The 21,956-nt window shown below is 43.9% G+C and overlaps 2 protein-coding genes across 7 annotated transcripts in view; both read right to left on the reverse strand.

Annotated features, from left to right (window-relative positions):
• Positions 1 to 305: 305 nt before the first annotated feature.
• tmem88b (transmembrane protein 88 b) lies at positions 306 to 8,158 on the reverse strand. The gene is made up of 3 exons (XM_071333608.1): positions 7,480 to 8,158; positions 4,130 to 4,501; positions 306 to 1,372 (listed from the first exon to the last, which is right to left on the reverse strand). The coding sequence occupies exons 2-3, from the start codon at positions 4,493 to 4,495 to the stop codon at positions 1,085 to 1,087; spliced, it is 654 nt and encodes a 217-aa protein (XP_071189709.1). The 5' UTR covers positions 4,496 to 4,501; positions 7,480 to 8,158; the 3' UTR covers positions 306 to 1,084.
• A 7,659-nt stretch (positions 8,159 to 15,817) lies between these two features.
• The window catches only part of LOC139534451 (lysine-specific demethylase 6B-like), a 165,273-nt gene continuing 159,134 nt past the window's right edge, over positions 15,818 to 21,956 (reverse strand). For all 6 annotated transcript variants that reach the window (XM_071333614.1, XM_071333609.1, XM_071333610.1 and 3 more), the window contains 6 exons: positions 21,475 to 21,738; positions 19,810 to 19,997; positions 19,372 to 19,513; positions 17,944 to 18,070; positions 17,475 to 17,648; positions 15,818 to 17,333 (listed from right to left, as the gene is read on the reverse strand). In XM_071333614.1, coding sequence (XP_071189715.1) covers positions 17,310 to 17,333; positions 17,475 to 17,648; positions 17,944 to 18,070; positions 19,372 to 19,513; positions 19,810 to 19,997; positions 21,475 to 21,738 — 919 coding nt within the window. In that variant the 3' untranslated portion in view covers positions 15,818 to 17,309. The remainder of the gene's footprint in view (positions 17,334 to 17,474; positions 17,649 to 17,943; positions 18,071 to 19,371; positions 19,514 to 19,809; positions 19,998 to 21,474; positions 21,739 to 21,956) is intronic.

Consider the following 21,956-nt stretch of genomic DNA (forward strand, 5'->3'; position numbering starts at 1 on the left):
CCTTCTTGCCCTTTGTGCTGTTGTCTGTGTCCAATAATGTTTGTACCCTGTTCCGTGCTGCTACCATGTTGTGTTGCTACCATGCTACTCTGTTGTCTTAGGTCTCTCTCTGTGTAGTGTTGTGTTGTCTCTCTTGTCCTATATTTTTATTTTATTTATTTTTATTTTGAATCCCCATCCCCGCAGGAGACCTTTTGCCTTTCGGTAGGTCGTCTTTGTAAATAAGAATTTGTTCTTAACTGACTTGCCTAGTTAAATAAAGGTTAAAAATAATAATAATTTTAAAAAATGAAACAGACTCAAACTGATTCCAAATAGACTATATTTGAAAAAAGGAAATACACAAGAAACAGTAGCAGTCATAAACCATAGTCAACTAAATGTACAAAACTCTACTGAAGGTCCTTCATGGTGGATAAATGCTTAAAGATACTGTGTTGAATCAATGTTAATAATATATTTGATGTCAACACATGGCAGTGATATTATGTCCTTTAATACAATGTCCAGTGTTTGACTGGAGAAACAACATTTTGCCTGCCGTGTGGTTGAGACGTTTGCTGTTGATGACTTGTTCTCCATCTTGCCCTCTAACTCTAGAACAGTGTAAAAAATCCTGCTCCTCTTTGGTCTGCTATAACGTTTTCTCACAGTAAACCACACATGTTGACAGGTAACTTTTACATGAAATTGGTTGTATAAAACGTGGTAGTGTGAAGGAGGTTACTTTGGTTGAACTCCAGAGGAATGGTTTACTTTGTTCTTTAAACTGTGGCACCTATACTGAAGCCTTCCCAGATAAGAGTTTGGCTGCTGTGGTTGTTCTCCTCCTTCTCTTCCTCCTCCTCCTCCTCCTCCCTTCTCGCCATTCTTCCATTCTTCCCTCCTTTCATCCTGTCTCCCTCCTCATCTTGCCTCTCCCTTTCCCTCCACGCGCTCCCTTCTCTTCCTCACCCGTTCTTTCTCTCTCCCTCTCTTTCTTCCTCTTTCTGTGTCTCCCTCGCTCATCCTCGCTCCCTCCCCCTATACATAGATCTTGACACTACCTTCCTTCACATCGCTCCCACTCCCCACCCTCTCCCCCTCACACCCAGACCTTACCCTTCCCTCCTCCCTCCCCTCCAGCGCCACTGCGTCCACAGCAGCCCCCTCCCAGGCCAGGGTGCTGTGTGGCGGGCAGGTTCTTGTAGATAGCCCTGGAGTATGGTATGAAGCAGAGCCCCAGCTGGAGGTGACGGGCCAGGCGGCAGTAGGCGGCCAGAGCCAGGACCAGGAGGGGTGTGACCAGGAGGAAACCCACAACCAGGAGGGCCACACAGCCACCGTCATTCAGCAGGTCCGAGCAGTAGCGGGACGTCCCATGAGGGCGCACCTGGGGAGAGGGACACGGGTCGTATTTTTCCTGATTGTTTGTGTTACTTACTGTTTTTCACATGACCGTAAGAATGTTGCACTCAAAACGAAGAGATTGACAATGTCCCTGTGACTGTAAAATGCCATTAATAATGCATTGTAAATGCAACCGAAATGCATTGGTCTCACACGTTGCTATAACAAGGTAGTTTCTAACAAGCTAAAGCTAATGAGGCTTTCTGTTGGTGTCTTCTCAGAACAGATGGAGACGGTTGGTTTCAGCGCTCGTGATCAGGACAAGCGAAGGATGGAGGAATCAAGGAGGAGATGCAGGGAGACGATGATGTGCCCCTGGTAGTGTGTGTCTGAGGTGAGGCTAGACACAGAGCAGATAGCACTCTGACACACGCACACACACACACGCACACGCACACACACACACACACACACACACACACACACACACACACACACACACACACACACACACACACACACACACACACACACACACACACAGAGATTGAGCAACACTCACAAACCCAATCTATTTTGTTCTTGCAGACACATACTGACCCCACGAAGAACGAAAAGCCCTTCCATAGATTAAATGTGATTAATTGCCATTCTTATATCACGGCTGTGTAACATCACAATAATACCTACGGTACTTTACATTTAAAATGGCCACCTGTTGTTGTGGCGTGTGATGCTGTTGGTGTGAGGGAGAAGAGGGTGAAGGGGGGTGACAGAGAATATGTGAGGAATGGACAGGGAAAATTAAGGGGCTGCATTATCCTTCCTTAACTCCATCTGGTAAGAACAGAATGAGAGAGTATAGGGGGGAGCAATACCAAGGCACCAAGAGTGGTGCAGGAGGTTGGGAGGTGAACAGGAGGAGAGGAGAGGGAGAATGAGAGGAGAGGAGAGTTATAGGAGAGGGGAAGGAGAGGGAAATAGAGAGGAAAGGAAAGGAGAGGGATAGGAGAGGCACATAAAGTGTTGAGGGAGGTTGGGAGGTGAACACAGATACCACTACACGTTAATGTCTTTAATTTCCGCTTTCTGAGGCCTTATCAGGGATTTTATGTCTCAAACTTAATATTGTTTACATTAATTCTTATTGAAGGCATGTGGTTGTGAGTTGGGTGTGTGTTGGGTATCGAGCTCTGAAATCATGCAACTGTCCATTTCAAGTTCTTGCAGCTGGTTAGCGAAGATCCTCTATCATTTTCAGAGTTTGTGACAGCAAACTGTGAGCTCAGGGTAACTATTTAGCCAGCTTTGAAATCCCCCCTCCCTTCTTTCTCATCTCTCTCTCTCTCTCTCTCTCTCTCTCTCTCTCTCTCTCTCTCTCTCTCTCTCCCTCTCCCTCTCCCTCTCCCTCTCCCTCTCCCTCTCTCTCTCTCTCTCTCTCTCTCTCTCTCTCTCTCTCTCTCTCTCTCTCTCTCTCTCTCTCTCTCTCTAACCTAATCCCGTCTTAATCTGGTGCCACAAGGTTTCTAATTGGTCAGAGGGGAATCCTGTAACATGTCTCTTTGAGCACACACCCATGCATGCACACCCTGATCATTAGTAAGGTGGTCAGACCAGTAGTGCTGTGGCCCTTCTTCCCTTTCACACTCTGACCTACTCTGACCTGTAGGGGTGGCTGGGTGGGAAACTAAAACTAGTGGGATTTATGGGGGTCAAAGGTGTGTGTGTGCGAGCGTGCGTGCGTGCGTGCACCCTCCCACCTCTACAGGGTCTTGCGTCTGTGTGAGTCTGTGTGTGTGAGCACAAGTGTGCTAAATGTATTTCACATGACATTTTTGCTTATTTTGCCGGTGAATCTGTGCATGTGTGTGTTTAAAACTTTCTTGGACAGCTTGTAAGAGTAGGCTAAAGCGCACCTAGATCTGGGACCAGCCAGGCTGGCTAATCCCTACCTCCCTCTCTTCTTGAAAGTTCCCACCACTGACGTCACTCTCCCCTGACTCCTGAGTCCTAATCTGTCCAGTTTGATTTTAAACCCTGACTGGCACCCTATTCGCTATATAGTGCACTACTTTTGACCAAAACTCTATGGGCCCCACATGGTTAAAAGCAGTGCACTATAAGTGGGTGTGAGGGGTTCCATTTGGGATGTAGCCCCTGTTCTTAAACATCTGCTTGTGAAACACATCACAAAGAGCCAAACTCCACCCTCATTTAAACTATTCCAAACTCCACCCTCATTTAAACTATTCCAAACTCCACCCTCATTTAAACTATTCCAAACTCCACCCTCATTTAAACTATTCCAAACTCCACCCTCATTTAAACTATTCCAAACTCCACCCTCATTTAAACTATTCCAAACTCCACCCTCATTTAAACTATTCCAAACTCCACCCTCATTTAAACTATTCCAAACTCCACCCTCATTTAAACTATTCCAAACTCCACCCTCATTTAAACTATTCCAAACTTGTGGTGGATGGTGAAAGTTTAGTTAGGATTTACAGTTAGTCCCTCCTGAAATGTCAGCATGCTGTATAACATATTATTACTGGTTTCTTATCTAGCCTGATACTCCTGAGTACCTCTGAAAGGGTAAATTGTTATGACTGTTCTGGCAAACACCACTCACACTGACGCACACACGCTGACACACACACGCTGACACACACACGCTGACAGATGAATTATGAATGTGAAATTTAAATGACAGATAGGAATTTTGGAAGATGAATGTAAGTGTTGCACAAATGCCCTTTACTCTGTGTACACACGTGCACACACACACCCTTCTTACCGTAGAATGACAGAGGAACCCGAACACCACCATGGCGATGGCGGGGGTGAGGATGAGTCCGAACACCAGTCCGGCCAGGCAGGCGTTGATCCCAGCGATGAGCAGGTTCTGGGCCGTCACCAGCACCGAGCACGCCCAGCAGTCCAGAGAGCCTCGGAGCTCCAGGGGAGCGTCGTTACCACCTCCCCTACTCTCAGCTGCAGAGTACGGGGGTGGCACCACCACGCCGGAGGGGGTCCCCACAGGAGCGCTGGAGGCCAGAGAGTTGGAGTGCTGGAGGTGGTGGTGGTTGAGGGGAGAGAGCTCCTCGGAGAGTTCCAGAGCCTGGTGGTGGGCCCCCTTCTCCAGTGTACCGCTCACACTCATGGTCAACTAAGGAGGGAGAGATGGAGGTTAGCACAGGTTGATACGATGTAAACAACACAATGCAAAGCTACGCGGTCCTCTCTCTCTGTCTCTCTCACTCACTCACTCACTCACTCACTCACTCACTCACTCACACACACACACACACACACACACACACACACACACACACACACACACACACACACACACACACACACACACACACACACACACACACACACACACACACACACACACACACACACACACACACACACACACACACACACACGGTCCTTGTTTCTCGTTCTCGAGTGAACCAGTCGGTACAACGTCGTTTTTTGATGTATGCAAATGTAAACGGCACTGTATTTGCATGGGAAGGACATTTGAAGCCTCTTCCTCTCTTGTCCATCTCACACATGGTCCCTTGGTCCCCATCCCTCCCTAGACGCATCGTAGCTGAGGCGCCGCCGTCTTCAAAGGTAGTTCACAGGGAGGTCAGTTAGAGGAGTTATCTGCTAGAGGTAGAGGACGGCAGGCTGCGTGGTGCAATCTATAAACGCTCTCCCATCTTCTATCAGTGCAGGATGCTTATCTGAAAGCTGATTGGTCAGAGCGGGATGGTTATCTGACTGCTAATTGCCAGGTGAGGGTGCACAGAGGATGATGATGGATAAGATGAAGAGGAAGGGTAAGAGACGGAAGTGTTCATGCGTGTGTGTGTGTGTGTGTGTGTGTGTGTGTGTTTGTGTATGCTTCTGCACATGCCTGAATGTATTTGTTTATCGTTGGGCTGATAAAAGACTGCAGTTCCTGTCTCGTTAGAAAGAGAAAACCTAGAAGCATGGTGTAATGTCATGCCCCTTTGTTCAAGACACTGTAAAGGTTTTTGTTTGATTCTTCCAGTATGGTAAAAAAAACAACACACAAAATCACAATACACAAAGTTTCAAGTTCCCTTGAATCAGCTATAAGTTACAACTCCTAACTGACATGTCCCATTAACGCTGACAGGATGGCACCCCCTCCCCATGCTGACTAAGCGTTGCCCTGACCAGCCTGAACAATGGACTAAGGTCAGCGGCCAGCCCGCCACCCAGAAATAACCCCCCAGACCTCGGCACCGCAGACCAGAGGGGCCAAGGCCCGGCACTTAACACTGTTTTTTTTTTTTAAGTTGTGCAAAAGTAGTGTATTGAGCAATATTCCACAGGTGCAGGGTACAAATAATGCCATAGGAAAGATAATGCGTTTTGGTAGTTTTCAAGCACACCCATGAGACTTCTAGCAGCTTGAAGAGGGCACGACAACGCCTATTCCCCCTCAGGATACTGAAAAGATTTGGCATGGGTCCTCAGATCCTCAAAAAGTTCTACAGCTGCACCATCGAGAGCATCCTGACTGGCTGGTATGGCAACTGCACGGCCTCCGACCGCAAGGCACCACAGAGGTTGTTGCGTACGGCTCAGTACATCACTGGGGCCAAGCTTCCTGCCATCCAGGACCTTTATACCAGGCGGTGTCAGAGGAAGGCCCAAAAAATTGCCATGAACTCCAGCCACCCGAGTCATAGACTGTTCTCTCTGCTACCGACTATTTATATTGTCCACACCCCCCATTTTTACGCTGCTGCGACTCTCTGTTTATTATTTATGACTGGTCACTTTACCTCTACCTGCATGTACATATTACCTCAATTACCTCGACTAACCGGTGCCCCCGCACATTGACTCTGTACCTGAACCCCCTGTATATAGCCTCGCTACTGTTATTTTATTGTTGCTCCTTAATTATTTGTTATATTTCTATCTTTTTTAATTTATTGATTGTTCTTTTTTCTTAACTGCATTGTTGGTTTAAGGGCTTGTAAGTAAGCATTTCACTGTTAGGTCTACACTGTTGTATTCGGCGCATGTGACAAATAACATTTGATTTGGTTTGTTCTTCTTCCTCCCCTTTAGTACTTTTATTTCTAAAGCAGTGAATGCACATCCAGCACTTCCACAGGTGCAGGAAACAAAATTAAACGTTGAATGCCTCACATGTTGTTTGTCATGAATCTTGTTCTGGAGGCAGCGCTGCAGAGTGGTCACTAGCTGGCACAGCCACAAAGTCATAAAATTGGATTTTAAACCTAACCTTAACCACACTGCTAACCCTAATGCCAAACCCTAACCTTAAATTAAGACCAAAAAGCAAATGTTGACTTTGCAACTGGCCTATCTAAAGGAAAATCACTCTTCTGCCTCCAGGACAAGACTCATGACAATAAACGTCAACCTGCTAATTTTTCCACCCTTTACTTTTACCCAACAAACACCCATCAACCTCACCTGACCGTTAACCCCGACCCTAACCACGCTATGGAAGACATCCACTTGAGAAGTATTGTTACTGACTCGATAAGTGCTTACTTTATGTTCTACGTCAGTCTCCTATTGTTAGGTAAAGTGTTGTTCAGGTGTAAGGTCAGGGGTCCAGGAAGAGGGAGACCTGCTCACTCATTGTGTCACGACTTAAAATAGGCCTGCACTTGGCCGCTCCATCTGTTTTACACATCCCACGTACTTGTTATTCTTTGAAAAATGTCGCGTCATTGTTTCTCATAACTCTGGAGACACCGATATTAATCTGCTATAGAAATGACTGAATCATGTCCTATGGTATTTTCAAATGACCTTCCTCTGTAGCTTCATGGTGACTAATACAACAATGAACTACATTCAACCTGGTCCTTGAACGATTCTCATAATATATTCTCTAATCTAAAACATACTGAAGCAACTCTGTTGTCTTTTGACTGGCAGTTGCATACATGTTATTATCGAATGTTATTATGTGGTTATCTATGTTGTTACCTATGCATTTAATTATCAGTGATGCTAACAAGAATTGTCATTTTCACACAGATATTCACACAGATATTGGAATAGTTGTGGTCTAAATAGAATGCTTTAGTTAGTTCAACTCCCTCCCTGGGTCTGTACGTTCTCACTCACATTGACGTGCAGCCTGGTAGAGCCTCTCTCTCTTCCTCACTCTTCTCTTTCTCTTCTTCTCTCTTTTCCTTCTCTTCTCTTTCTCTTCTTCTCTCTTTTCCTTCTCTTCTCTCTCTCTTCTCCTTCTCTTCTCCTTCTCTTTCTCTTCTTCTCTCTTCTTCTTCTCTCTTCTCCTTCTCGCTTCTCCTTCTCTTCTTCTCTCTTCTCCTTTTCTTCTCCTTCTCTTCTCTTTCTCTTCTTCTCTCTTCTCCTTCTCTTCTTCTCTCTTCTCTTCTCCTTCTCGCTTCTCTTCTCCTTCTCTTCTTCTCTCTTCTCTTCTCCTTGAAGTTCCAGTGAAGCACTCTCTTTCTCCACTTATTCAAGCAGGTGGACAAGCTTCAAATGTTCTCTCTCTCCTGTCTTTCCTCAAATCTCCCCTGCGTTTTGGCTTTGGGTTTTCCCTCTGTATCAGTTCAGATTCCTTCACACTCTTCGTAATGAAGTTGTGACCAGCTCGTGTAGTAGTGGTATGCTGACCTCCTGTAGACGTAATCGCTTGCTGTTTCCTCTCTGCACTGTGCAGGGTCGTCGGTCCGTCAGGGATAAGTCAGTGTCGGTCCCCCTCCCCTATTTCTCAGACTGAAGTGCTTCGTCCTTTCACCTGATGTTCTCTCCCTGTCTGCAGTCGACCACTCCACCCTCAGCGCTTTGGGTCTCAGCTCTTTAGAGGTATCCCGGACCTCTGTGCGTCCCTCCGTCAGTCCGTCCCTCCTTCTCCTCCTATTCTCACATTCCCCTCTTGAGGAATTAGAGGGATGCCTTTCTCTCACACTCTCACTCACTTCTCCCTCACTCATTTCCCCCCTCCCTTTCTTAACTACTACATTGAGTGCTTGTGCCCCCACCTCACTCCTCTCCCTCTTAACTACTATAAGCCGTGCCTGTAAAGCACCCCCCCTCTCTTCTCTCTATCCCTCTGTTATCTGTGTGCAGCACTCTGTGTTAGGGGTTGGAGCCAGGCTGCTTCTCTGATAACCTGCGAAGTGATTGAGCCTGTGGAGAGAGGGAGAGGGGATGACGAGAGAGGGAGCGAGGGGGAGAAGGAGAAAGGGAGTGTGTATTTAAAGAGCTGCTATGTCGCTGTGGTCTAATCAGCAGCCAGGGATGGAGCAGAGGCTGCATGGTGCCACTGACATCCCCCACCATGTTACAGACAACCCTAGTTGCTTAGACTAATTCATGTAAAGATGGACATTAGCCAGTGCTTTTATTATTTTACAAAGATTTCTGTAAGGAAAGTGTAACAAATGTTGGTATTATCCTGTACTTACAATGGAAGACCTTAACCCTAACCCCAACCGTAGCTCTAACCCTAACCCCAATCCTAGCTGCAACCCTAACCCTAGCTCCAACCCGAATCCCAACCCGAGCTCCAACCGTAACCCATGAGTCTGCAGCAGTGGAAGATAGGGGTGTGAGAGAGCAGCTTCACACAGCTCTGATAGTGTTTAGGGATGGGTCCTTGATTCCCACTGAGAAACACCAAGAACCCAGATGAAGAAAGACCAGGAATAGAGGATGAACGTCATAACAGTTACGTTACGCAGAGATGCAAAAGATGCTAGCTAGGAAGTCCAGAGTGAATGAGAGAAACGCCACAACATGATGAAAAGGACAATATCAGGAATCACGGATCGGAGGGATAACTGGAAGGATCAATGGAACAAGGGAGGAAAAAGGGGATAAAAGGAGAGAGGAGACAAAGAACCTCTGAACTGATAAGAGAGAGAGTGCAGATCACAGAGTAATTACTGTTGTCTGATCGGATTTTCTCCCTCTCTCCCTCTCTTCTCCTCTCTGATACAGATAAAAGAGACTCAAATATCTGTAGCGATCAGGGATAAAGCCCAGTGGAGGGACAAGGTAAATAAATACTGACCAGCTCAAAGGGGAGAAGAGAGCGAGAACAGAGAGAAAGGGGTTCTCTCTGTTCTCGCTCTCTTCTCCCCTTTGAGCTGGTCAGTATTTATTTACCTTGTCCCTCCACTGGGCTTTATCCCTGATCGCTACAGATATTTGAGTCTCTTTTATCTGTATCAGAGAGGAGAAGAGAGGAGTCAAGGGGCAGGAGGGGAGAACTGAGAGACGGGGGATCCAAACAGGCTCAAATAGATGAGTTAGAGATACTGTTGATCTTTACCATCTTTTACTGCACACGTCTACTGGGCTTTACATGTTCATGTGTTTGCTAGCTTATATAATGCTTATCCGAACCAAGAAAGAAGAAAATGCCTTATCAGTACCATCTTCTACTACTACACCCAAGAGCCTGACTTACAGATCTGTTTGTGTCACATACGGCCTGTGGTTTACGTTTTCAAATGTTGGATTATGTAAGAAGAGGCGGAAGATGGATGAGTAGATGGGATGGGAGGAGGGTGGAAGAGAGGGATGTGGTTGACGCAATTCAATCAGAAGTGCTGCTGAAAGAGAGTGTGTCGGAGAGGGAGTGAGTGAAGAAGAAGTAAGCAGTGGAGAAAATAGCTTCTAAAACAAACTGTCGTTGCATCTGTGGCAGGGAATATAATCAAGCTTGAAACCGCTCACTGGTTGATTGGGTAATTGCAGTGTTTACATGTGAAAGTGGCAATTTTTTTGTCTGTCCTGCCAACTCTTTCTCAATAGTCTTGTGGAACCTCCATAGTAGACGGGTAACTGTTAAGCAACTCCAGTGTAGATTTGGCCTTGTGTTGTGGGTTATTTTCCTACTGCAAGGTGAATTCATCTCCTAACGTATGGAGTAAAGCAGACGGAAGCGGGTTTTCCTCTATGATTTTGTCTGTGTTTAGCTCCATCCCGTTTCTCTTTATCTTGAAAAATTCCCCAGTATTTGCTGATGTCAAGCATACCCACACCATGATGCCAGTGGTGGTCGGTGACGTTGAAGACAAGGGAGGATGATCATTTTTTTGATGAGCCTGGCCTTATTTCTGTTACAGCATATTGGATGACTGTCATTCATTTTCCATTCACCCAGCTCAGTGTAACATCGCCGGGTTTAGGCTACTACGTGATACTCAGAGTTTCCCTGTACCCATCATGACGTTGCTACAACCTAGCCTATGAATGAAACTTTACAACATACAGCGTCTTTGGAAAGTATTAAGACCCCTTGACTTTTTCAAAAATTTGTTAGGTTACAGCCTTATTCTAAAATAATCCTCATCAATCTACACACAATACCACATAATGACAAAGCAAAAACAGGTTTTTAGAAATATTAAATTTACATACAGGTGAAGTTGGAAGTTTACATACACTTAGGTTGGAGTCATTAAAACTCGTTTTTCAACCACTCCACAAATTTCTTGTTAACAAACTATTGTTTTGGCAAGTCGGTTAGGACATCTACCTTGTGCATGTCACAAGTCATGCAGCACTGGCCGACCAACCAGTGCTCCCGCACATTGGCTAACGGGCTATCTGCATTGTGTCCCACCCACCACCCGCCAACCCCTCTTTTATGCTACTGCTACTCTCTGTTCATCATATATGCATTGTCACTTTAACCATATCTACATGTACATACTACCTCAATCAGCCTGACTAACCGGTGTCTGTATGTGGCCTCGCTACTGTTATAGCCTCGCTACTGTATATAGCCTGTCTTTTTACTGTTGTTTTATTTCTGTACCTACCTATTGTTCACCTAATACCTTTTTTGCACTATTGGTTAGAGCCTGTACGTAAGCATTTCACTGTAAGGTCTACACCTGTTGTATTCGGCGCACATGACAAATAAACTTTGATTTGATTTGATTTGGCTGATTTCTATTGATTTTCCCATGATGGGAAAAGAGGTATTGAGTTTGAAGGTAGACCTTTAAATACATCCACAGGTACACCTCCAATTGACTCAAATGATGTCAATTAGCCTATCAGAAGCTTCTAAAGCCATGACATCATTTTCTACAATTTTCCAAGCTGTTTGAAGGCACAGTCAACTTAGTGTATGTAAACTTCTGACCCACTGGAATTGTGATACAGTGAATTAATCTGTCTGTAAACAATTGTTGGAAAAATGACTTGTGTCATGCACAAAATAGATGTCTTAACCGACCTGCCAAAACTATAGTTTGTTAACAAGAAATGTGTGGAGTGGTTGAAAAACGAGTTTTAATGAGTCCAACCTAAGTGTATGTAAACTTCAGACTTCAACTGTATTATTTCAACAAGAGTGAATCCATGTAACTTATTAAGACATTTTAAGCCACATTTTACTCCTGAACTAATTTAGGCTTGCCTGAACAAAGGGGCTGAATACTTGCAACTACTATTTTAGTTATCACATTCTTGTTAATCTTTTAAAAAATATCAGTTTTCTTCCACTTTCACATTATAGAGTATTTTGAGTAGATTGACGAAAAAATTTAGACTAAATCCATTTTAATTCTCACTTTGTAACATAATAAAATGCCAAGAAATCCAAGGGATATTAATAATTTTGCAAGGCGCTGTATGTATATACACGACAATCTATATTTCATTGATCCTATCTTAGTAATTATAAATGAATAATAGCTTAATTCATAGTCGGTGACCAACAATAGCTTGGTCAACAATAGCTTCAAAGGCTTTCTAGATTTTCCCATCATTAGTCCAACAACATGATGATCACACTAGTCCCTTGAGCCAGCATTGTGTTGGTGGGGTGTGAGTGTAAGGTCACACACACAGACACTGACCATCTGTGGCCATCAGATCGGGGTGGAGTCAAGGGGTTCCGGTCTAGAAGCTACAGTTTCGCTTCGGTACTGCAGTTGAACTGACACCTGGCCTAGAAAGACAATTTCCATGTAAAGCCACATAGAGGTCAGATTTGAAAATTCCTAATAAGACACTTTAGCGATCATCTTTGTGCACAAAACATCTATTGAATTATTCATATAATTGTCACTCAGGCTGATTATTCTTTATTTAAATACTTTAAAAAAAATCATTCACAGCCAAAGATATTAACATTTTATATTTATCCAATGTCTGTCATGTTTTTGGATGACGTGAAGACGTCGTCGCTGCTCCACTCAGTGCTAGTGCGCATGTGATGGTTCGTATACACCGGATGCAACCTGGATATAGACGGTCCATGAATCAGCATATGCGAACGTGAGTAGATTACCTTGAAAACAACGGGCGGACATCTTGGACGCAGTCTCCAGTTCTTATTATACCCTCAGTGGGTGGAGTGGACGGTGGATGCGACTTCCTGTGGAAGCAGGATGTCCTCCATTCTATCCAGCTTTCCTCCGTACTCGTTGACCTCTTCACACCGGGCCACAGGATGGGACACACTGACATTCCTTCTCTCACTGCGGGACCTGGATTTTTCTAGATTGGTGGATATATGTTTGGTGTTTTTGAAATATGAGGGGCCTTGTTACTTCATTGTCCCCCACGGTGGTGTGTGCGTAAGTCTCCTGATTGTGTAAAAAAAACGGGTTATTTCTGCACCCACTGAATGTGGTGGTTATTTCACCACATTCAGTGGGAGTCCATTCCTATACCCTCAGAGAATGCACAGCCAGAAATGTGTTGGTGGGTGGGCCCCCTCCAATAAAGAGAAACGTTTGCCGTTTTATAGCTAATCTCATGCTATTCTACACATTTTGTCAAGAGGCTAGACAAAATGTGGCTGTTTTAAAGCTAATCTCTTGCAATGCTAAACATTTTATAATGGGGCAGAAATGAAAATGTGCAGTTGTATAGGTCATCTCCTGCTATTCTACACATTTTGCCATGAGGCTGAGAGAAAATGTAGCATTTCTAATGCTAAAATATGCAGTCATAAACTCAGCAAAAAAGAAACGTCCTCTCACTGTCAACTGCGTTTATTTTCAGCAAACTTAACATGTGTAAATATTTGTATGAACATAACAAGATTCAACAACTGAGACATAAACTGAACAAGTTCCACAGACATGTGACTAACATAAATTGAATAATGTATCCCTGAACAAAGGGTAGGTCAAAATCAAAAGTAACAGTCAGTATCTGGTGTGGCCACCAGCTGCATTAAGTACTGCAGTGCATCTCCTCCTCATGGACTGCACCAGATTTGCCAGTTCTTGCTGTGAGATGTTACCCCACTCTTCCAGCAAGGCACCTGCAAGTTTCCGAACATTTCTGGGGGGAATGGCCCTAGCCCTTACCCTCAGATCCAACAGGTCCCAGACGTGCTCAATGGGTTTGAGATCCGGGCTCTTCGCTGGCCATGGCAGAACACTGACATTCCTGTCTTACAGGAAATCACGCATAGAACGAGCAGTATGGCTGGTGGCATTGTCATGCTGGAGGGTCCTGTCAGGATGAGCCTGCAGGAAGGGTACCACATGAGGGAGGAGGATGTCTTCCCTGTAACGCACAGTGTTGAGATTGCCTGCAATGACAACAAGCTCAGTCCGATGATGCTGTGACACACCATGACGGACCCTCCATCTCCAAATCGTCCCGCTCCAGAGTACAGGCCTCGGTGTAACGCTCATTCCTTCGACGATAAACGCGAATCCGACCATCACCCCTGGTGAGACAAAACCGCGACTCGTCAGTGAAGGGCACTTTTTGCCAGTCCTGTCTGGTCCAGCGACAGTGTGTTTGTGCCCATAGGCGACGTTGTTGCCGGTGATGTCTGGTGAGGACCTGCCTTACGACAGGCCTACAAGCCCTCAGTCCAGCTTCTCTCAGCCTATTGTGGACAGTCTGAGCACTGATGGAGGGATTGTGCGTTCCTAGTGTAACTCGGGCAGTTGTTGTTGCCGTCCTGTACCTGTCCCGCAGGTGTGATGTTCGGATGTACCGATCCAGTGCAGGTGTTACACGTGGTCTGCCACTGCAAGGACGATCAGCTGTCCGTCCTGTCTCCCTGTAGCGCTGTCTTAGGCGTCTCACAGTACGGACATTGCAATTTATTGCCCTGGCCACATCTGAAGTCCTCAGGCACGTTAACGCAGATGTACAGGGACCCTGGGAATATTTCTTTTGGTGTTTTTCAGTCAGTAGAAAGGGCTCTTTAGTGTCCTAAGTTTCCATAACTCTGACCTTAATTGCCTACCGTCTGTAAGTGTCTTAACGACCATTCCACAGGGTGCATGTTCATTAATTGGGAAACAGTGTTTAAACCCTTTACAATGAAGATCTGTGAAGTTATTTGGATTTGTATGAATTATCTTTGAAAGACAGGGTCCTGATAAAGGGACGTTTCTTTTTTTTGCTGAGTTTGTGGCTTATTGAAGGTGTGGATTTTAGTTATTTTTGGCAACCCACCCCATGAGTGAATGTCATTCCAGTTTTTCCATTCTGTTATATTTCGTCAAATCTGACTAACCCAGTGCACCGCTTGCTATGAATATCTATTGGTGTTTGCATGTTTGGAACAAAGTAAAGAGCATAATTATTTGTATTTTTTTGCTCAATCTGATTGGGTGGGCCAATCAGATTGAGACACTGACATTCCACTACTGTAGTGTCAGTCAGTGGAATTAGCTGAGGTGGAAACTGAAATCTGGACTTTGTCATTGAATCCTGTGAGTTCACTGCAGTTTCCTGCCCTGTCTTCTGTGTGACAATGTGTGTTTGTTTGGGCCTGCTTTTTTAACCTTGGATAGAACTCACCTTATGGAAACCACTCAATTTTATACACACACACTCAGGTCAAACAAAAGGAACCATTAGTGATTGACTTGAATGAGGAGACATCTGCAAGTGCCAGAGATAAGATCTAGCTCGGCTAAGCGATATGAGGGTTCGGCTTGTTATTGTATATGGGCCCAAAGCGTAAATAGAAGATATCCGCTCTCACCCACGTTAGTGGTCAGCCCATCAGCCTCAGGCAGGAAGTCAGATAAAAGGGCTAGATTCAATCTAAATCACTTCAGTTCAGCGTCACAGTGGGATTCAAACTTAAAAAGGCAATGTTCCATAGTCAGACTGCTTTCACAGTAAAACGCCGCATATGTCAGCTCAAGTCAGAAATTACTCTTACATTTTGATTGCGAAATCTATAAATCCAGCTCAGAGGGGTTTATTCAATAATCTATAGGTCTAGATTCTATATAGCATAGATTTTATAGGCTACTATTCGGGCCTTTTTTCAGATTTGACTGACTGGGATGTTACGTTCAATATGTTACTATTCTAACATTCTACCCAATATTTATTTACGTTAGGTGAACAACTGGTGGCTCTATCAGGTATGAGATGTGGTTTGTTTGAGACATCTGCAAAAACACTCCTGGCAGTCAGTGTTAGCTGTTCAGATGAGGCGTGTACCATCAATAGTTTAAACAATTAAACTATATGCACATTTTTGGCTTTATCAAAAGAGTTTATTTATTAATAAGTCATAGTAATGTCACACAAATTCACAAAGTGTTTAAGACATGTCTGGCTCAGTTTGGTGTGTGTGTGTGTTCTTAAAAGAGTGCAGTTTTAAATAAATGACCACAAAGAGAAGGAAAAGGAAGGTATATTGCAACAGGAAAAATAGAATTTATCTTAAAGGAAAAACAAAAATAGTTCATCCGAAAACTGTAGCACCTTTCTATCCCATAAGTCAATATTCCAACAGATTACAATAATATATATATATAAAAAAAAAAATCATTTAATCCAAAGCCCCCCAGAAAGAATGAAAAACAATTACAATTTCCCCCACGCATTACAAAGACCGTATTCCATTCGTCAACTACCTCGGCTGTGGATCCTAGCAACTACAGGGAAAGGTGTAAGTTATATTCATTAGAAATATCATTTATATATATATATATAGAACCAGAAGAAGCACCAGAGAACCTTGTCCTCCCATAACACACCATTTCAGTTGTTACAAAAAAAAAAAAAATTACTTTCAAACTTGTACAACCCTAATAAAAAGCAAGGGGAGAACATTGACATCCTATAAATATAAGAAACATTTTAAATAAAAAAGAATGTACAATGTAAAATCCAGAAGAAAAATTATAAATCTGTATATTAAGCAAAAAAACTAACAAAATCAGAGGTACAAAACAATGCAAAAATGGAAGCAATTCATTAAAACAAAAAGACCTGATGTACTCCTAAAGAGTTGTGACAATTGACTCTTTCACCTTCCCGTGGAAATAAACAGTATACATTTGTAAAAACACAACACATACAAGAGTAAGAAAGACTAAACTAAAAATCTAAAAAGACTTTAAAACCCGTATGTTTCTAAGCATTTCAAACAATTGTATTTTTTTGTGTCTCCTTATTCTTAATGCTTTTAGAAAAAAAGTCATATCTTAGTATTTTCCATCTTATTTATCTTCTAAATACAAGTCACAAGGCCAATGTGGTATATATCTAGGGCTGATCTAGTCTTAAAGAAAATACATTATTTTAGAAAAAAAACAAAAAACAGCACCCCACAAAATACACAGCATTTACACATTTCAGAATTCACGAAAAAAAAAAAAAATTATGGAAATAATCAAATTCATGCCATTGATAACTGTCAACCCTTTGTTGCTTGTTCAATGGCAGCTAGCACCAACTGCCTTTCCATTTTTTTCAAGTCCTCCGGAAACCAGAACGCTGCTCACGAACAGTCTACAACAAGGGTAAACTGGCATTTGATTGGCGGTTCGGTTTTGTAAACGGTGATGAGTAGTAAACTGGTTTTCGATTGGCTGTTTGATCGGCAAGTATTAGCAGTAGTCAAAACATCTTAAATAACGAAGGGGGGGGGTTAAAAATAACGTTTTTTTAAAGATGTTAAGTCCTGTCTGGCAGGAGTTTTGGTTATGGCTGTGAGACGCGGAGGGGGAGGAGCTTTATCACTGTGTACTCGGGGCTGCAGTCTGGAGAGAGGAGACAGACAGAAGAGGCAACGTTACATCTACTGTCCTCGGGTTGTTAGGCAGACAGACACCGATTTCCTTGTATGCAGGTGCCCGCCCGTGTCTCATAAGAAAAAGGTGTGTGTGTGTGTGTGTCCTCACCAGGCTGAATGTGTCGTAGGTACTCATTAGCTCCTCCATGCGGTACTGCTCCAACACCACTACGTTGTTGGAGAGGCTGGGGTTCCTCTGGCGGGCACAGTCCTCACAGTGGACCACATAGGTCTTCCTGCTGCCACTCTCAGACGTCACGAACAGCAGGTCAAACACCTCCACCTGGTGGACAGAAGATATATACACACAGATACTCAGTACACAAGTAAAGGGCTTGTCTTGTAACGAATGGGGAGGAATTGAACGCATGCCGAAGCAACCATGAAGGAAGATGGGGGGGGGGGGGTTGAAGTAATGTGGTTTCAGAAGAGTGATGGGCTCTGACTGGTAAGTGTGTGTGTGTGTTTTGAGTTCAGTTAGAAGGCGTTTTGGTGCTGGCAGACCGAGGGTAAAACATGAGGTTGGGGGTTTGCATTGAAAGGGCAGTAGGTAGATACTGGGTAGAAGTACTACTCACATCACACTCGTTGCAGTAGTAAGCTGGTTCGTCCTTCACTCGGCTCTGGTAGGAGATCTTCTTCCCTGCTACTACCAGCTGGTCTCGCAGAACCTGGATGTGCTTGATGGACTGCAGGAGGCAGTGCCTGAGTGAGTGAGTGAGGGATGAGGTTAGGATACAGGTTTCAGGCATGAAGAGGACCGAGAGTTTTCCTGATCACATGACCTGGCCGAGGTAAAACTCTGGTCCAACACAGTAACAGTGTGTCCCTGTCATGACACTGCAACCCTTATTAAATGGAACATAAGTTAGTGGCATAATCACAATCTGCCCTATTAACCTGTATCATTTGTAACTAATGTACAGTGACAAGATAAAGTATGTGAACCCTTTGGAATTACCTGGATTTCTGCATAAATTGGTCATAAAATTTGATCTGATCTTCATCTAAGTCACAACAATAGACAAACATAGTATGCTTAAACTAATAACACATTTCTGTATTTCTTGTCTATATTGAATACATAACTTGAACATTCACATGTGTAGGTTGGAAAAAGTATGTGAACCTCCCTGGTAAGGGTTACAAAAGTATCTCTAAAAGCCTTGATGCAAAATATTCTGTGGACAGACGAAACTACAGTTGAGTTGTTCGGAAGGAACACACAACACTGTACGGAGAAAAAAGGCTCAGCGCACCAACATCAAAACCTCATCCCAACTTTAAACTATGGTGGAGGGAGCATCATGGTTTGGGGCTGCTTTGCTACCGCAGGGCCTGGACAGCTTGCCATCGTCTACGGAAAAAATAATTCCCAAGTTTATCAAGACATTTTACAGGAGAATGTAAGGCTACCTGTCCGCCAATTGAAGCTCAACAGAAGTTGGGTGATTCAACAGGACAACAACCCAAAACACAGAAGTAAATCAACAGAATGACTTCAGAAGAAAATACGCCTTCTGGAGTGGCCCAGTCAGAGTCCTGACCTCAACCCGATTGAGATGCTGTGGCATGACCTCAAGAGAGCGGTTCACACCAGACATCCCAAGAATATTGCTTTACTGAAACAGTTTTATAAAGAGGAATGGTCCCAAATTCCTCCTGACAGTAGTGCAGGTCTGATCTGCAACTACAGAAAACATTTGGTTGAGGTTATTGCTGTCAAAGGAGGGTGAACCTGTTATTAAATCCAAGGGTTCACATACTTTCCCTACCCTGCACTGAGAATGTTTACACAGTGTGTTCAATAAAGACAATAAAACATATAATTGTGTGTTATTAGTTTAAGCAGGCTGTGTTTGTCTATTGTTGTGACCTCGATCAGTTCAAATGTTATGACCAATTTACACAGAAATCCAGGTAATTCCAAAGTGTTCACATACTTTTTCTTGCCATTGTAGCGCCACCAATCAACCGGAAGACACGTCATCAGTCTGAATACTCACTTGATCATCTTGTATGTGTCGGGGTCGGTGACCTTGACGGTGCGGGCCACGTTCCAGGACACGTGGATCATGGGGACGATGGACTTGACCTTCTTGACCACGTTCCACTCAAACCTCTCCAGGGCCAGCTGGTACTGGTAGGCTGCAGGGAGGATAAGGTGCCATTAGTGACCTCATCTGACATTATAAAAAAAAGGTCAACATTAGTCCTCTACTTATGAGTCTCATTAGTGCGGATTTGGACCGGGGTCGTCGCCCTGAAGTTCAAAACTCCCGAGGCAAAATGACTGACCAAGACCAACAGATCCATAAAATAACACTAAACATTAAAAGTCCAAGAAACAGCTCTACTGCAACGCGTTTCAGTAGATAGTTGAGTGAAAGGTCTGCATCCGTAGCAAGACTAATGTAGGCGTCTGTGCCAGGGAGTTAACGTACAGTTGAGTGGGCCCACGTTCCATGCGATGTTGTTGCACCAGCCCACAGCCTGGACCCAGTGGACGGTCCCTGCGTTGATCCACACCAGGTCCCCGGGCCTCTGAATGAAGCGGTAAACAGGGATGTTGGAGCGGTACAGGTCCTCCAGAACAGGCCACCAGGAACCGGTCAGGTAGTCTACTCCATGCCTGAAGGAGGGAGGGGATACGGGGGTAAGATCTTCTGAGGTAGTGGGTGATAACGTTGGGAGAATGGTCAACTTAAGTCGATGAGACGCCTGTACCATTTTAATTCTTAAGGCGTACGGTCTAGAGGTCGACCGATTAATCGGAATGGCCGGTTTCAAGTTTTCATAACAATCGGAAATCGGTATTTTTGGGCGCCGATTATTTATTTTTTTACACCTTTATTTAATCTTTATTTAACTAGGCAAGTCAGTTAAGAACACATTCTTATTTTCAATGACGGCCTAGGAACCAGAACGACAGATTTTTTACCTTGTCGGCTCAGGGGATACAATATTGCAACCTTACAGTTAACTAGTCCAATGCTCTAACACCTGATTACATTGCACTCCACGAGGAGCCTGCCTGTTAGGCGAATGCAGTAAGCTAAGGTAAATTGCTAGCTAGCATTAAACTTATCTTATAAAAAACAATCAATGACTGTCATTGCTCCAATGTGTACTTAACCATAAACATCAATGCCTTTCTTAAAATCAATACACAAGTATATATTTTTTAAACCTGCATATTTAGCTAAAAGAAATCCAGGTTAGCAGGCAATATTAACCAGGTGAAATTGTGTCATTTCTCTTGCGTTCATTGCACGCAGAGTCAGGGTATATGCAACAGTTTGGGCCACCCGGCTCTTTGCAAACTAATTTGCCAGAATTTTACGTAATTATGACATAACATTGAAGGTTGTGCAATATAACAGGAATATTTAGACTCATGGGTGCCACCCGTTAGATAAAATACGGAACGGAATAAACGTTTTGTTTTCGAGGTGATAGTTTCCGGATTAGTCAAAGGTATATGGTTTAGAGAGAAATAGTCGACGCGTTATAATTCCTGTAATAACTTGCGGCTGAACTTGAAAGGGGTTCCTTCGTTATTTTACAGTTCATATCTTCCATAGAGAATGTCTTGATCTACTTCAAATAAGGTCCTTGTTTCACAGAGCAGCAGACTGACAGGGGACCATGCAGACAAGCTCTGCTTTCTGCACTACAACCCAAAACTTAACTGGGAATATTGAAGACCCATGAAAGCTGGTGGTTCGTTTTAACATATGTTCATGTTATTTGAGACTACATTTATTTTATTTATGTATTATATTAAGTTAAAATAAAAGTGTTCATTGTTCATTCAGTATTGTTGCAATTGTCATTATTACAAAAATGTGTGTGTGTGTGTATGATATATATATATATATATAAATACCTTATTTTTTTTTTTAATCGGCATCGTCTTTTTTTGTCTTCCAATAATCGGTATCGGTATTGAAAAATCATAATCGGCCGACCTCTAGTACGGTCTTGAAAGCTCATCTCAAGTGACTTGGAAGCGCAGATTCAAAACGGGCAAAACTGACTAGGAATATATTCTTGTACCTCGTCATCACCAGCGCATTCAAGAAATCACGATAAAAGTATCAACTTACTTTTCACAGAAGTCGTCGATGGCCGGCCAGTAGTTTTCGTGCACAGAGAACCACTCGCAGTCTCCAGGCCCAATGTTGACGTTCACAGAGCAGAAGTTGTTGTTCTCCTGGTGGCCTGGCGTGCGGCTCCCGGGGACCTTCATGTAGAGCTGGACCGTGTTCATGCCCAGGATGGTGTGTCCCACGTGGCTCAGCATGTTACCGCTGGACGCTACGCGCATGAAGCCCGGAAGCTTCTGGAGCTCCTGCAGCTGGGGCTTCCACCTGGGAGAAGGGGAGGGAGAGAGGGTTATTGTCTGTTTCAAATTGGCCAACAAAACTTCAAATCTGAGCAGCAGTATTGGCGTCGATGCCATCATCACTAAGTGATTCTGCACATGGCCTTGCTTAGCAATAGACATTTAGCCTCAGTGATTTTGGGGAGGGGTTTATGTAATAATGTAATACTAAGACCTGACCAGTAGGGGTCAGCAAAACCAAAG

Source organism: Salvelinus alpinus, chromosome 11, assembly GCF_045679555.1.
Source record: "Salvelinus alpinus chromosome 11, SLU_Salpinus.1, whole genome shotgun sequence".
Lineage (NCBI taxonomy): Eukaryota > Metazoa > Chordata > Actinopteri > Salmoniformes > Salmonidae > Salvelinus > Salvelinus alpinus.

Bases quoted from the DNA above. Each gene is read 5' to 3' on its own strand.
- tmem88b (XM_071333608.1), bottom strand. From the start codon at position 4,495: ATGAGTGTGAGCGGTACACTGGAGAAGGGGGCCCACCACCAGGCTCTG. The intron at 1,373-4,129 runs GTAAGAAGGGTG...CCCTCTCCCCAG, and splicing joins GGTTCCTCTGTCATTCTACG to GTGCGCCCTCATGGGACGTC.